General features: G+C 42.0%; 1 protein-coding gene across 1 annotated transcript in view; it reads right to left on the reverse strand.

Moving 5' to 3' along the window:
* Positions 1 to 17,432, reverse strand: part of gabbr1b (gamma-aminobutyric acid (GABA) B receptor, 1b) — a 134,190-nt gene that overhangs the window by 59,201 nt on the left and 57,557 nt on the right. The window contains exon 9 of the mRNA XM_060904042.1: positions 8,086 to 8,163. Coding sequence (XP_060760025.1) covers positions 8,086 to 8,163 — 78 coding nt within the window. The remainder of the gene's footprint in view (positions 1 to 8,085; positions 8,164 to 17,432) is intronic.

The raw sequence follows: 17,432 nt of genomic DNA on the forward strand, positions 1-17,432 counted from the left end.
GGGACGTCTGGTCACCCTACGTAATCAGAAAAAGTGATTTTTCTCGAAACAATGGAATTGGATATATAGCGTTTTGGAACCAAACTCTTCATTTGTTTTGTGGTACATAGGTAGAGCCAAGCAGCTCACCCACTAGTTCAGACTTCAGGAGCTGGCGAGGCCTCGCACATCTACTCACCCATGACGCAATTAGGAAGCAACAAAGAACCAATATGTTACAGTGCAATCAACCGATTACCATTTAACTCTCAAGCCTGGGACCATTCTGTGATGAAGTGTGTGACACATTGATACACTGATCTACTGATACACTGACCCTATTTCACTATTTCACTGCCAGTCATGTGATTTAGAAAGCAGGATTCAATATATGGTACCAGTGAAAAGTTTGTACACCCCTGCTCATTCATAGTATTTTCTGTATTTTGTATTTTCTCCATTGTAGAACAAGACTGAAGACATCAACACTATGAAATAACATCTGGAACATATCTGGAATTATGTGGTAAACAAAAAACATTTTAAAAAAATATTTTCGATTCTTCAAAGTATCCAGCGTTTACCTTAAAGACGCTTTGCACACTCTTGGCGTTATCTTAACCAGCTTCATGAGGTCGTCACCTGGAACGCTTTTCAATTAGCAGGTGCCTCGTCAAAAGTTAATTAGTGGACGAGTTTCTTCCTTCTTAATGTGTTTGAGATGAAACAGTAAATAATAAATAATAATAAAAAATAATAAATAAGCATTCCACAACTGTAGTAATCCATTATAGTATTATGTCAAGACCCGCTCAACTCAGAAAAGAGAAACAATATCCATCATTACTTTAAGACATGAAGAAGTGTCTTTTAATTAATAAAAAAATAAACGCTGAAATCAAAGGCGTGTCCGAGCCTTTGACTGGTGCTGTAAGTTAGTCATGTTACTGTGTGTCCATTACAACAGACATTAAATCGGTCATGGATATCAGACGAATATCAGATGTGAAAAAAAAAAAAGAATCAGACATCTGGTAATTTTATTGTCCACCTGACGTTTATGGTCCAATGGCTGGCTGCAATGTGTGAAGTTTATTTGCTAGTGAAAGCCAGTGTCCTCTTTTTATTTTAAGGCAGTTAATTTCTAATGTCCGTACTGTGATCTATTAAATTTAATGTTGTTTTCGTAGCTGGATAAAAAGCCAGATTCTTGGCCAAGCCAAGCTCGGAGATGCTGAGTCTCACCACTGTTTTTTTTTTTTTTCAAACCAGCAACTAATTATGTGTGTGTGTGTTATAGATATATACAACTGTAATAATTGTATGTAATATACATTTTGTGTGTGTGTGTGTGTGTGTGTGTGTGGCACCACGGGATTTGTTTTATACCAGATGCTCTATTTACAGAATGCGTAGAAACGGTGCTGAAAAGCGTGCAATATTTTGCACCGTTTTCGCTGGCTGATTCAGTAACTATCAACAAATAATCGCCTCAATAGCGCCCCTACAGGACACATTTACCACTTTTAACATCATCCACGACTGAGACAAGTATAGATCTTCTTTCTGCCATAAAAATCAACGAATGGCATTTTGATTTGTAGTGAAAATGCGTCGATCACGCGAGCGCAGTTTTCGTGCAACGTTTGCTTGGCGGCGCTAAAAGTGCACCACATGTTTTCTTGACCTTCCGAGCAGCATTTTGTGCTTCTGTTGCTCAACAAATCTGGAAATTGGCCAACAATCTACAGTGGAGATTGTCTCCTGATGGATTCACAAGGTTCTGGATCATGTGTAGTCAGCGCCTGGAAAATGGACCATTTTGGGTTGCGTGCGTGTGATTTCATGTCAGATTTACAGAAAGTTCCTTTGGTCCAGTTTCACTTTGGTTTGTATTTCCTGCATACGAAGGCTTGGTAGTGTAATGCAGCAGGTAGAACGCAAAATCCATAATCTGAGCATCTGGGATGGAAATCTGGTAGACTGACACACACACACACACACACACACACACACACACACACTATATTATATATTATAGTGGTAATAGTTATAAATAGTTGTTAGAATTGTAACACAACTCTTCCAATGTACAGTATTTCTTTCTCCTTTTAAGCTCTATTTATTTTTCCTTAAAGGGGAACTGAAGTCATTTTTAAACTTGCTTTATTTCTTAATTAACGTTTATTCAATTACGTTTTCGGTTTTAGTAACCTTATATCGTGACTCGTATTGGCAACTAATTGCAATTAAATATAATACTTATCGGCCTATTCGGTTTTTAGCCGTGTTGAATTTAGTTCGTTTGGTCCATGGCAGGCGTCGCTTATCCACGCGATCTTCACGAGACTTGTGCGAGACTTCGAAACGTGAAGTGTCAGCCAGGTGTCAGTGCCGCCATTTTGAAAACTGTTTTCCAAATGAAATATTGCACAAAAACGAGTTTAAATGATGATTACTGTCTGCTTTTTTCAAGCTTTCCTGATTGATATCAAAACAAACAAAACTTCCAGCTTGATTACATCAGCATTCGAAAGAGGGCGTGTGTGTCTTTTGACAACGTTGGCAGATGTCGGTCGCTTTGATTTCCACTGTATGTTTTACTTCCGTCCTACGATGTCTCGCACAGGTCTCAACGAATCTCGTTTACGGCCATCGCTTTGACATATGGACTGATATATTACAGAGCATATTTCAAACACTCACAACTTGCTATAGCAGCGACAAAATAGCGATCAAAAACGCATTCCGATATTTAATAAAACAAGATAAATGGAATTTTGATAATAAAAAAAATTGCCTTCAGTTCTCCTTTAAACTCCAATCTTAGACTTCAGATGAACAGGACTGGAATGATCTAGAAGATATATTCATGTTAATAATTTTCTGTAAAATAAACCGCTGTAGGATGCCATAAAGATGCAGCTCCCCTCTTGACCCATATGTTATTGCAATGTCTTTTTTTCTACCAGATATCTCTTACATAGACACGAAAATCTCTCTCTCTATAGCTTTGAAGACAGCATGGATTTTTTTTCCCAGATAATCTGATAAAGTTTGCTTCAAAAAGTGCAGAAATGACTTCACATTATCCTACAATATTTGTAACTACTGCTCTTCCCTATCCAGTGTCTGCATGTATTCACGTTTTCAACGTTAACCATTTCAGAGTGTGTGTGTGTGTGTGTGTGTGTGGCCTGTTTGCGTTCGCGGCTTCGTACTTCTACCTGACCTTGATGGTGAAATCAGGGCCGTACGATACGATACCATAGCAACCAAGCCTCATAACGGTAACAGTTGCTACGGTGATGAGAGAAGACGGCAGCAATGCAGCGGTTGTCATGGGCGACCAGGGAAGGAGAGAGAGAGCATGTTGTGTGTTAGGAGAGAGATAGAGAGAGAGAGAGAGAGAGAGAGAGAGAGAGCGCAACATGCCAAATGAAAAGCAGGGATTGCTCAACATGTAATGTCCTGGAGCAAAGTCACACTCTCCTTGGCGGTTGCTTTATTCAACCACGTCACTGCTTAATGCTTATTTATAGCTGCTTCACTTCCCTGAACAGCAGCAGGCATGAGGTTGGCGCTAGGTAACGTTCACCATGGCGACAGTGTGACAGGGTCACCATGACCGTTTTACAACCCAGCGGTGACCTGGGATGCTCGTGCGTCTACACTGTGACAGTTGGCATGAGTGTGTCCATGCTCCCAGATGGCATGGCTCATGTCCCTGCCGTTGGTGCACACACACACACACACACACACACACACACACACAGCTCATGCGTTAACCTTGGTGCGCGTGCAGCATGCAGACATAATATTTTTCTCTCCAGAGTCTCCCTCGTCTCTTCTCAATATGGAGTATAATACAATGAGAGTCAATGGCCACTCACACAGCAATACCTTCCTGACAGATTCCACTGCATCTCACACACACACACACACACACACACACACACACACACACACACACACACACACACACACACACAATCTCACACTGAATCTATAGGTAACAGGATTTGCCACATCAGCCTGCTGTTCACACTCACAAGTTGAAGAAGCACTCGCAGTCTCATCACATTCCCACCGGAAGGGTTTTTGTGAAAATCGCAATTAGCGCTTTCAGCGACAGAGGCTCGCTACAGTTGCCATGGAGCTTGATGGATTCTCTACATTTTAAAAAGCTAATAAGGCCATTCTGAAAGCTCACAGGCGTACGCTGGCCTTGTCCAGGGAACGCGCATAAAGAGCGACGTGTTCAGAGCTGACACTCCATCTTCAGCCCGCGAGGTACACGGGCCTAGAGCTAATGATGTCTCGCACGCAACTCAAATACAATTTTCAATTCCGGCAGCCTGCTTTTGAGTTCTAAACGGCTGACAGAAAAATTTTGAAGCGCGTAGGATGCGTGTCGCAGCTGCCCATGCCGATCGGACTGTTCCTATCCTCCGAGGACGTGGAGACGCCTCTCGCCCGCCTGTCGGCGCTTTCCTTTTGATTTGTTTTGTTCCAGATGTCAGGAGGCATCTCCTCTACACACCCTCCCTGAGACGGAGTTTGAGCCGGTCATGAAATTTGATTAGAAAACTGAACGCAGCCATCGCTCATGCTATGTAGGGCAGATTTTTTATTAGTCTGCTTGCTCAATTTATGTTTGGAATTACCTAGTGGCAGTTTTCTAATGTCATTCATTTTTCATTTTTTCCCCCCCTTCTGTCTATCTTCTTGTTCTCACAAAGAGAATACTAAACAGAGTTTGACTGATTGATTAAGAGCCTCCAGCCAGCCTTTTCTCTCTCGCTCTGTGTGTGTGTGTGTGGTTATGGATGTGACCATAAGAGGCACAGAGCTATAAAAGAAAAGCAATGTGGAAGGAACACAGTGTGTGCATTTGAAAGAAAGAAAGAAAGAAAGAAAGAAAGAAAGAAAGAAAGAAAGAAAGAAAGAAAGAAAGAAAGAAAGAAAGAAAGACGCCTGATAGACAACAATAAAACAATTTATCATATGATCCATACAGACTCACGTACGTGCTCTTAATAAAACCATTGGGAAAAGTCACGTGACTGGGCAGATACGGATTTTTGAATCCGGTCCGGAAAAAGCCGTATGCGGCCCCGGCCCCGTTTCCCTCGCTTCCGCAGTTTTCCCTTTGCTCTGAATTGATTTTTTGAAAAATGAGCGACACAGCTGAGCACAGTGAAAGTGAATTTTATTATCCAGATGATTAATCAGACACAGACCTAATTGAACAAGCTGAAATTGTTGCACAAAATGACAAAAGGTACTTTCAAGCGAAGAAATTCACTTGTTTATACAAGGACAACAACAAGAAAACAGCATGATAAAAAGAACAAAAAAAACTAAGTACAACATGAATGTTTTCGAAAGATTTCTTGCTGAAGTGAAGGAGTAAAGACACACAACAGTCGTCCCCTCTAAGGAGCTCGACAGCTTGCTATGGAGTTTCTATACCATATATGAGCGAAGAAAAAGGAAATTTAGACGACGAACCTGCCACTTTGTCTTCCTTTTCGCGAAGTAAGGATTCAACGCTACCTTGACAACAAAAACAGTAAGATAAACATCCTGAAAGACGAAGAGGTTAAAAAGTCCAGGGAAGTCTTGAAGTCTAAGCACAGAGACCTCAGAAAAAATGGAAAAGGCAACAAATCAAATGCCACAGAAGGCTCGACTGGTGGAGATAAATTGATTGGTTCATTTTTCGCACACCGCTGTTCATTGTTTTCCACTGTATGTGTTAGTTTAAAAAGGTCATATGATAAAATGCTTATTGACTGAATTAGGTCGAGCCAAATATTTTCCCGTCCGGCCCTCCCACTCAGTCAATAAGTACATAACAATACAGTCTAAACACAGTCTATTTAACAGTTATTCCACCAAATCGAGTCGTACATGAGCTGATAGCTGATGAGGCGCATAGCACCGAGCTGGCTATAAACCATGTACGATGAGATTGAGTGGAATAACTGTTTTATTCTATCCACATTCACTGGATTTTGAGAAACAGAGCATTTTTATTTTTATTTTTTGCAAATTTGATAAATAAAAAGACTTCATACAAAACGTCCGACAAAATCATTTCTGCTTAGAATGTAAACAAACCGGCGAAATGACAGGAGCAATTTGTGAAAAATGCAATAAGAATCTCATCTCATCTCATTATCTCTAGCCGCTTTATCCTGTCCTACAGGGTCGCAGAGCCTATCCCAGCTGACTACGGGCGAAAGGCGGGGTACACCCTGGACAAGTCGCCAGGTCATCACAGGGCTGACACATAGACACAGACAACCATTCACACTCACATTCACACCTACGCTCAATTTAGAGTCACCAGTTAACCTAACCTGCATGTCTTTGGACTGTGGGGGAAACCGGGGCACCCGGAGGAAACCCACGCGGACACGGGGAGAACATGCAAACTCCACACAGAAAGGCCTCCGTCGCCGGCCACAGGGCTCGAACCCGGACCTTCTTGCTGTGAGGCGACAGCGCTAACCACTACACCACCGTGCCGCCCTGCAATAAGAATAATTCTTGAAAAATAATCATTTAAAAAAGATACGTTCTTACCATCAAATACTTTCATTCCATGTTTTGTTGCTTTTTTTTGGTAATTTTTGACGTCTTCTTCTTCTTTAGGGTTTTTTGGCGGTTGGCAAACCAGCTTAAAGGTGCATTACCGCCACTGACTGATAATTTTTTAGGTTTTGTTTTCGAGTAGAGTTTTCATTTCCTCCTCTGTTGGCTCAGCAACATGCGCCGCCATTTTGTTTTTCTTTACTCATGGTATATGAGCTGATATCCTAGTAGTAGAGTAGCCAATCAATCAGAGCGCATGATTGCTCATATCCAGTGAATGTGGGTAGAATAAAAGTGAAGATTCCAGTATACCACAGCAATTTGCCAACATTTACAAATTTTTAAAAACAAAACATACTTCTAATCCGTTTATAGTTACATTTAATGTTGTGGAATGAGCTTGTTCCGGGTATCTCTTACACTATGGCAGCTATAAACAGTCATTCCTTTGTCAGCCTTTCTGATTTCTTTCTTTTGTAGCTAATAAAACACAATCCTGAAGACTTTCCTGAAGCAGAAAACTTACTAACACTGGAGACTCCTTTCATAAAATGTTAAACAAACAAGTGTCACCATATCCACGACAATTATTCTATGCTTTTCTTTCTTTCTGAAACAACAGCATGCTTGTCTGACCCATTATTAGCAGCTCATCCGGCTGACAGGTGATGAGTTTATGCCGTCATGTGTTGTCCGTCGTCCATCTGGCGGCGTCCACATTTCATGAAAATCGCTTCTTTTCTCTCAATTCTTCACTGATTTTTATTCTTTTTGGCAGGAAGGTCGGTCTGCCTGGGGTGCATATGGTTTCTACCCAAATTTGCATAATTGCGATTAATAATGACGATATGGAGTAATTAATCAATCCCTAACGAGCAGTTTCCACACAAATCGCTTCTTCTCCTTCAATTCTTCACTGATTTTGATTCTTTCTGGCATGAAGGTAGGGGGACCTAGGGTGCATAGAACTTCTACCCAGATTTGCTTCATTATAATTATTAATGAAGTTATGGACTAATTAAGCCTTAATGAGCAGTTCAACAAAAATCGCTTCTTCTTGGTCAATTCCTCACCATTTTGGATTCTTTCTGGTAAATAGGTCGGTATTCATAGGGTGTATATAGCTTCTATATATAGCTTGTATATAATGTATATACGGTAGCTTGCAATATTTATTGCGCAAGGTGGCCCAATTGAGATCATTCCTTCTGGACGAGACGGGGCCGGAGTGAGCTACGCCATCAACGGTCTCGTTTCTATTTCTTTTTAGATTATGTGAAGTGTCCACTGTACAAGTCCCAATGAACGAGCTGTTACTATAGAAACAATAACGTATCAGAACAAATACATTTACGTTTACTCCTGTGAGTTAGATTATAGCCGGCAGCATGACCATCATAGCTGCAGTTATTGATAATTAACCAACACCTTCTGGCCAATCAGATTTGAGAATTCAACACTACCATGATACAATATAATAAAACAAAGATGACTGCGTCTCACCTATCCACTTGTCGTTCCCGTACCAGGAGAGATTGCCTTTGGTCATATCATAATATCCGATCTTCTTATAACTCCCTCCTGTAGGAGACAGACAGACATAAGAGTGAGACAGTGTGCGAGACAGAGAAAAGACAATAAGAGACAGAGGCATGGCAGGTGTCTCATTATATAGCACTTTAAATCAATGTAATAAGACAGCTGAACAATTTGACAGCTTTCTTAATAATAAGTGCGGCTTTCTGCTTTCAGCTTTCAGCCAGCTGCCTGAAACCAGAATCTATCATCAATCAGAGCTGCTTCTCACATAAACGTGATGTTTCCCCCCATTTTCCCACAATTCAGATGGAAAGAGGATGCAGTAACTGGGTAATACTGATAGACCAGTGCAGGAGAAAGAACAGGCAGGCAGAGAAATAAATCTTCGTTTCATGTAATCAAACTGAAAGCAACTGCAAAACCCAGCAGTCAGATATATATATACAGTGGTGCTTGAAAGTTTGTGAACCCTTTAGAATTTTCTATATTTCTGCATAAATATGACCTAAAACATCATCAGATTTTCACACAAGTCCTAAAAGTAGATAAAGAGAACCCAGTTAAACAAATGAGACAAAAATATTATACTTGCTCATTTATTTATTGAGGAAAATGAGCCAATATTGCATATCTGTGAGTGGTAAAAGTATGTGAACCTTTGCTTTCAGTATCTGGTGTGACCCCCTTGTGCAGCAATAACTGCAACTAAACATTTGCGGTAACTGTTGATCAGTCCTGCACACCGGCTTGGAGGAATTTTAGCCCATTCCTCCGTACAGAACAGCTTCAACTCTGGGATGTTGGTGGGTTTCCTCACATGAACTGCTCCCTTCAGGTCCTTCCACAACATTTCCATTGGATTAAGGTCAGGACTTTGACTTGGCCATTCCAAAACATTCACTTTATTCTTCTTTAACCATTCTTTGGTAGAACGACTTGTGTGCTTTGGGTCGTTGTCTTGCTGCATGACCCACCTTCTCTTGAGATTCAGTTCATGGACAGATGTCCTGACATTTTCCTTTAGAATTCGCTGGTATAATTCAGAATTCATTGTTCCATCAATGATGGCAAGCCGTCCTGGCCCAGATGCAGCAAAACAGGCCCAAACCATGATACTACCACCACCATGTTTCACAGATGGGATAAGGCTCTTATGCTGGAACGCAGGGTTTTCCTTTCTCCAAACATAACGCTTCTCATTTAAACCAAAAAGTTCTATTTTGGTCTCATCCGTCCACAAAACATTTTTCCAATAGCCTTCTGGCTTGTCCACATGATCTTTAGCAAACTGCAGACGAGCAGCAATGTTGTTTTTGGAGAGCAGTGGCTTTCTCCTTGCAACCCTGCCATGCACACCACTGTTGTTCAGTGTTCTCCTGATGGTGGACTCATGAACATTAACATTAGCCAATGTGAGAGAGGCCTTCAGTTGCTTAGAAGTTACCCTGGGGTCCTTTGCGACCTCTCCGACTATTACACGCCTTGCTCTTGGAGTGACCTTTGTTGGTTGACCACTCCTGGGGAGGGTAACAATGGTCTTGAATTTCCTCCATTTGTACATAATCTGTCTGACTGTGGATTGGTGGAGTCCAAACTCTTTAGAGATGGTTTTGTAACCTTTTCCAGCCTGACGAGCATCAGCAACGCTTTTTCTGAGGTCCTCAGAAATCTCCTTTGTTCGTGCCATGACACACTTCCACAAACATGTGTTGTGAAGATCAGACTTTGATAGATCCCTGTTCTTTAAATAAAACAGGGGGCCCACTCACACCTGATTGTCATCCCATTGATTGAAAACACCTGACTCTAATTTCACCTTCAAATTAACTGCTAATCCTAGAGGTTCACATACTTTTGCCACTCACAGATATGTAATATTGGATCATTTTCCTTAATAAATAAATGACCAAGTATAATATTTTTGTCTCATTTGTTTAACTGGGTTCTCTTTATCTACTTTTAGGACTTGTGTGAAAATCTGATGATGTTTTAGGTCATATTGATGCAGAAATATAGAAATTCTAAAGGGTTCACAAACTTCAAGCACCACTGTATATAGTGTATATAGCTTGCAACATATATTGCGCAAGGTGGCCCATTTTAGATCGTTCTTTCTGGACTAGCCGGAGCCAGAGTGAGCTATACCGTCACTGAAGCCATTTATTGCCATTTGGGTCGTTACAGGGCTCTGGGGGTCTACAGCCGCTTACACAACAAGAAATTAACTTAAGTGAGAAGCATTATAATTATCAGGTAATCAATCATTAAACATAATTACTGCACTCCACTCTGGCTTCCTCCTGGGAAATCCGTGTGTGTGTGTGTGTGTGTGTGTGTGTGTGTGTAAATATATGTTTACATCTCCATGTGATGAAGGGAGAAAAAATGGACAGAAAGTGAAAAAGAGTGAACACACTGAGCAAGAGAGAAAGAGAGAGAGAGAGAGAGAGAGAGAGAGAGTTATTATTAGCTGCTGTTTTTGCTGTGTGCTTTCACTATATAACACCAACTTCAACTTCATTTCCGTGAACAGCACCATGACATTCTAACAGCGAGGTGTTCTGTTAACTTGCTTTTCTTAATTATGTTACATGTTAATTAAAACCTATTTTCAGTGCACTGGGAATATTATATGCAATACAGCCATGCATTAAAACTATCCTGAAATGAGTTGACATAAGGCTGATTGTGTTTATTCTTGTGCTATCCGTGTTTAGTTCTAACACTGAAGGACAACAAGTAATGAAAACAGGAAACCAAATCCAATGTTGATTAACTGCAACCTCCTAGTTGTCATGTCTAGGCTACTTTTGACCTCCTTCGACCTCCACATTTTGCCAACAAGTTTATGATACTCTTGGCTTCCCATTTTACACATATAACTCAAAGGACCAAATCGAGGTAAACCTCTTAAAACTTTATATTTAGTTATTTATCCTAAAGCATATGGGCAGCATGGTGGAACAGTGGGGAACATTGCCGGTTCACCGCTCCAGGTTTGATCCTGAGCTCAGTTACAAATGTGTGTGTGTGCATGCATTGCCTTCCAACAGACCAGCAATCCATCCAGGGTATATTCCCATCTCATGTCTAACGTTCCTGGGATTAGAATCCACTGCAATCCTGATCAGGATACTAATCAAAGATGAACCAGGCCCGGCGCCAGGAACAGTTTACTAAGGGGGCAATTAGAAATCGCAAGGGGGCAAATATTTTTCATATCGTGTGTAGTAGTGATGGCGGTCTGACAACGTGTTTCAAACAATTAACTGCGCCAACCACAAAACCACGGCCCCGAAGGTTGCTTTAGTCCGGGAAAATCATGTGACATATTACCAGGGCAGTTGCGCTTTATCAGCCCCCGTGCCCACCTGTTAACCCTCCCCTCCGATTTTCTCACAGACACGCGTTACAACCGGAAAGATGCCAAACATAAAACAACACACACAAACCTACAGGCAAGTCCTTTAAATTTAAAATACATACAAATAGCTCCGCGGCATGAAAACAAAACGTCAATGCAAGTAAGGTACTTGGCTCGGCGGCCAAAATCATAATTTAAAAAAATCAAAAGACCCCGCGGCTGCACCAGTAATAGCCTTCCTGACTCGCACCGAGTCAACGCTAACCACTTAATCCGCGATCCCAGTTTAGGCGTGTAGGGGACAAAACACTCTGAAGTGATGAATTTTCACCCCCGCTGCATGGGGGGTGATGTCAACGACACATATTCTTACGCTATTTGCGCACAAAGCGGACCATATATGAACACATACACCAACATAAACGGAGATAAACTTAGCCTACAAAGAAAGAAAATGGATTCACAATATTGTGATTGAATTCGTTTAATTCGGAGGAGGAAAGACGACTCCCGTAAACTGACTGCATATTACAGGATATTGCAGAAACAGTGCACTTGTAAGTGTACATGTAAAACCCCCGCCCGCCCGCACGACCCCTCCCCTTGTCCTTATCACAGGTCTGTGTGTGCACGGCTGTGTCAGCATTTCACACATACACCCACAATAACTAGTCCCCAGTAGTTAGGATTGATACATATGTCTAAAACAGGGTTAATATTAAATTCAGGCTTTTTGAAATAATCCTACCTTAATACAGTTGAATTCTACGATTGCAACGTAAGAATCATAACAACCAATCAGATTTGTTCTACCGTGCCAGTTTTAGTAGTGATTTATGTGAAATGTATTTTTGTGCAATGCGCAACCACTTAATATTTCGTATTTGAAAATGCAAATTATTAATACGTCTATAATACATTATATTTTCATAAGAAAACAATTAAGTGATCTGAGTCTCCGTTGAGGGGGCGGGGCTGTAGCCACGAGGGGGCGACGCCCCCTTTCGCCCCCCCATGGCGCCGGGCCTGAGATGAACATGAATGAATAATCCCTCTAGTAACTACTCTGAATGATTTTTAACTCCCATGACAAAGAGTGAGGAATATTAGTTTAACCCACAGACACATCCTCAATTTAAGTGATTAAAATATTTGTAAAAATGTCTTGTGATCCTTATCAAAAATCAAAGGTGCATCAGTTTGTGCTGTGCCAGTGACAAAAAAAACCCCCACACACATCAAAATCCCCATAATTTATTGCAACAGCTTAGCTTGTGAGTGCCAGTGTACTCTGACCTCATTCGACCTCCACACTCTGCCCACCTGTTTTTGACCCCCTTGGCTTACCATTTTACATATCAAGTCTTTAGTTCCAGTTAATTAGATGCACTTCACACTCATTTCCTCACTCTTTAAAGAACTTTTCCTGTAATTTGTTGTAATTCTATAGCTTTTATACTTATCTGTTTTCTTTAGTTCCTTGCCACTTAATCGCTGGGTGTATCTCAATGGTTTATTTGCTGTTCTTCATTTCCTTTCTGTGTTTTCCTTCACTGCATCTTAGCACAAGAAAGGAAACAAGGACAGGAGAAATCGATTGCAAACTAATTTTCCAGATGACTCAGTGTTGCTCACTGAAGCATCATGTTCAAGTGATGTCACTTACTGATGACTTGTCCAGTTGTGTTGCCTGTCAGTGGAAAAAAAATCTTCCTGAATAGATAAAACATGATAAGATTACTAACTGGATTTAGCGTCACTGCACGTGTGTACATGCTTAAAGGGTGTAGCCACATTTTTTTTTTTTTTTTTTGCTGTGTGTACACAATGTAAATGGAGAAAGCCTGACAGTTTTATCGAGCTCAGTGTATAATATATAGCATACGGTCCGTGGGCAGAGTGTCTCAGGCTGAGGTAAACCAGCCAGCATTAACCTGCTGTTAGTTTTTCAACATATAAAGAAACAGTGCAAGATGTGTCATGGCCCATGGAGCTGGAATCTTCCAACACTAAAAGCTAGCACTTTTACAGGAGCGTTCTCCGTTCTTGTGTCCTTGTGGGTTCACGTAGGTGACTTGGCAGGAACATTCTTCCCAGGAACATCTCATTTTTGGTGTTTAACAATCAGTCAAGTAGATCGGAGTGACAGAGAGACACACATAGCGAAAAGCAGTGGCGAACCATCACAGACACCAAGAAAGCAACAGGGCAAAGGATTTTGTAAGGGATTAGCGGCATTGTTGCCAGGTCGCTCCGTTGTGTGTAGCCGTCAATATTGATTTTAAAAGTAAGTAAATTACAGAGGGAAATGAATACTGAAGTCCGAGTGAAAAATACTGTAGCGAGCGTGCAGCGTGGAAGAAGAGTCTGAAGACAGAAATCTTAGTTTCCCAGTCGTTTGCCTGTGCTACTTGCTCTCGATAGATAGCACTGGCTTGACTGATTTATTAGCATTCACTAACACTACTGATGAACGCTATACCGGCTGGAAGGTGACTTCACTGCTGTGCTAACGGCGTCGACTCGCAGTAAGCTCGCGTTGGCCTTTGAGAGGGCTGAGGGTGATATATTTTTGATCCCTCCCACTATAAATCAAAATCTGATTGGTTAATTCATCTGTCACTTCCTATATAAACATACACTGCCATGGCCTTCTGTCCCGGCAATGAAGTCCTAACCAATGAGTGATCCAGCTCTACACTGCAAAAAACTGAAAACTGAATTTGAGGAGAAAATTCCTTCATACTATTGAAATTGTCTTCCTGCATGGACAGATAATTTTACTTGACAAGACATCTTGGAATAAGTTGGTTACAATCTCGAACTACTTTTAATAATCTCAGAGTTGGTGTCTTGTATTTTTCTATACTGCAAAAATGATATCTTAAGTTAGAATATCTTGAGGATAGCCGAAACGATCTAGCATTTCCTATTCGAAGAATACACGACACCAACTCTGAGATTATTAAAACTAGTTTGAGATTGTAAGCAACTTATTCCAAGATGTCTTGTTAAGTAAAATTATCTGTCCATGCAGCAAGATAATTTCACTCGTATTAAGGAATCTCATCTCACCTCATTATCTGTAGCCACTTTATCCTGTTCTACAGGGTCGCAGGCAAGCTGGAGCCTATCCCAGCTGACTACGGGTGAAAGGCGGGGTACACCCTGGACAAGTCGCCAGGTCATCACAGGGCTGACACATAGACACAGACAACCATTCACACTCACATTCACACCTACGCTCAATTTAGAGTCACCAGTTAACCTAACCTGCATGTCTTTGGACTGTGGGGGAAACCGGGGCACCCGGAGGAAACCCACACAGACATGGGGAGAACACGCAAACTCCGCACAGAAAGGCCCTTGCCGGCCACGGGGCTCGAACCCGGACCTTCTTACTGTGAGGCGACAGCGCTAACCACTACACCACCGTGCCGCCCCGTATTAAGGAATTTTCTCCTCAAATTCAGTTTTTTGCACTGTAAACTCTTCTCAGCCTAGACACAACAAACAAAAAAATCTCACCAGGTAACTCGATTTTGATGTTTTCAGGACAGTAACCCTTTCATTTCTGAAGCAAATTTGATAGAAATTGAGGCCGAATTAGAAATTAGAAGAGAATAATTATCACGAATTTATAAAAGAATGAAAGAAATTAAATATAACATTTGAAACGCTGGGGCGGCACGGTGGTGTAGTGGTTAGCGCTGTCGCCTCACAGCAAGAAGGTCCTGGGTTCGAGCCCCATGACCGGCGAGGGCCTTTCTGTGCGGAGTTTGCATGTTCTCCCCGTGTCCGCGTGGGTTTCCTCCGGGTGCTCCGGTTTCCCCCACAGTCCAAAGACATGCAGGTTAGGTTAACTGGTGACTCTAAATTGACCGTAGGTGTGAATGTGAGTGTGAATGGTTGTCTGTGTCTATGTGTCAGCCCTGTGATAACCTGGCGACTTGTCCAGGGTGTACCCCGCCTTTCACCCGTAGTCAGCTGGGATAGGCTCCAGCTTGCCTGCGACCCTGTAGAACAGGATAAAGCGGCTAGAGATAATGAGAGAGATGAGATTTGAAACGCTGACCTGTTTGGGTTGTCTCTGAACGCCTCGAAGGCCCTGATGGTTCCCCTCTGGTGAAAAGGTATGCATGTTAGTGCAGTAATACTTTTTCCTAAGCGGTTCATTTCACCAGCTCGGTTAGATTGAAATTTTAAACCCTGCATTGCATCCACAGCTCACAAAGCAAGTGAGTGACAACTATCACAAATCAACCATTCAATACCTCGCACTGGGGCTCAGCATCATATCTCTCTCTCTCTCTCTCCATACACAAACAACCACACGCTATCACTTTATATGAGCTCACATTCATGAAAGCAACAATTTTTTCAACCTTTTCAATCTACACAAAAGAAGACAGGGGAAAAAAATCCTTCAGGCTGAAATAAAATGCGTTTTTAAAGCTACAGGGCTGGAAAGTTGGACAGGCGACATGGGCGACAACAAAGACAAAGACTTGAGTGGGAGAACATAAGCCTGCCAATCACACGGCTCGGACTCTGGAAATAGCCGTGGCCTGACAAAACCCCAGTGGAGATAAGAGGATGCAATCAGCATGTGGGAGCAGAGACTGGAATATCGATGGACTTGGCATTGCTATTGCAGTTGCTTGATCGAGACAGTGAAGCAGAAAACAGTATGGCTCTATTCCTCTATTCCATTACTGAGCCTAGGAAAAGCACTTACGTAAAAAAACAAAAAAAGGAAGTTCACTCTAAAAACACTGTTTTAATAAGGAAATGAAAGCACCTACTGTACTACAACCATGCGAACAAACATACTGATTATTGAAGAATAAACGCAGTGTATTCATTTCTTTTACATTTAATAAGCAATAAGCAAAAAAAAATTGCTTTTTTTCTTTCTCTCTATGAGAGACCAGAAAGTGCAAAATCTTCGATCCTGGAGACTTTCCTGTGTCAGGAAATCTACTGAGTCTATTGGAGACGGCTTGTACTGTATAAATGTTAAATAAATGGCTTCTTCCAGAAAACGTTACCAGATCATACATTATGCATTTTCATTTGTTAAATATACATTTATTTTGGGGTGAATTTATTAGTAGGCTTTGATTATGTGGTGTGTCCACTACAGAAGAAGTTCTTCTCATCTCATCTCATCATCTCTAGCCGCTTTATCCTGTCCTACAGGGTCGCAGGCAAGCTGGAGCCTATCCCAGCTGACTACGGGCGAAAGGCGGGGTACACCCTGGACAAGTCGCCAGGTCATCACAGGGCTGAGAAATAATAAAGTATTAGAATCAGAGTGTTAATGTGGTGGCATGGTGGTGTAGTGGTTAGCGCTGTTGCCTCACAGCAAGAAGGTCCGGGTTCGAGCCCCGTGGCCGGCGAGGGCCTTTCTGTGCGGAGTTTGCATGTTCTCCCCGTGTCCGCGTGGGTTTCCTCCGGGTGCTCCGGTTTCCCCCACAGTCCAAAGACATGCAGGTTAGGTTAACTGGTGACTCTAAATTGACCGTAGGTGTGAATGTGAGTGTGAATGGTTGTCTGTGTCTATGTGTCAGCCCTGTGATGACCTGGCGACTTGTCCAGGGTGTACCCCGCCTTTCGCCCGTAGTCAGCTGGGATAGGCTCCAGCTTGCCTGCGACCCTGTAGAACAGGATAAAGTGGCTACAGATAATGAGATGAGTGTTAATGTAGAAACCTGGCATTTGAATTATAGCCAGAACTACTGTTAAAAAAAAAAGTTTTAATGAGTATATGAAGTTCATGAGGGGCGGCACGGTGGTGTAGTGGTTAGCACTGTCGCCTCACAGCAAGAAGGTCCTGGGTTCGAGCCCCGTGGCCGGCGAGGGCCTTTCTGTGCGGAGTTTGCATGTTCTCCCCGTGTCCGCGTGGGTTTCCTCCGGGTGCTCCGGTTTCCCCCACAGTCCAAAG

Source organism: Neoarius graeffei, chromosome 22, assembly GCF_027579695.1.
Source record: "Neoarius graeffei isolate fNeoGra1 chromosome 22, fNeoGra1.pri, whole genome shotgun sequence".
Classification (NCBI taxonomy): Eukaryota; Metazoa; Chordata; class Actinopteri; order Siluriformes; family Ariidae; genus Neoarius; species Neoarius graeffei.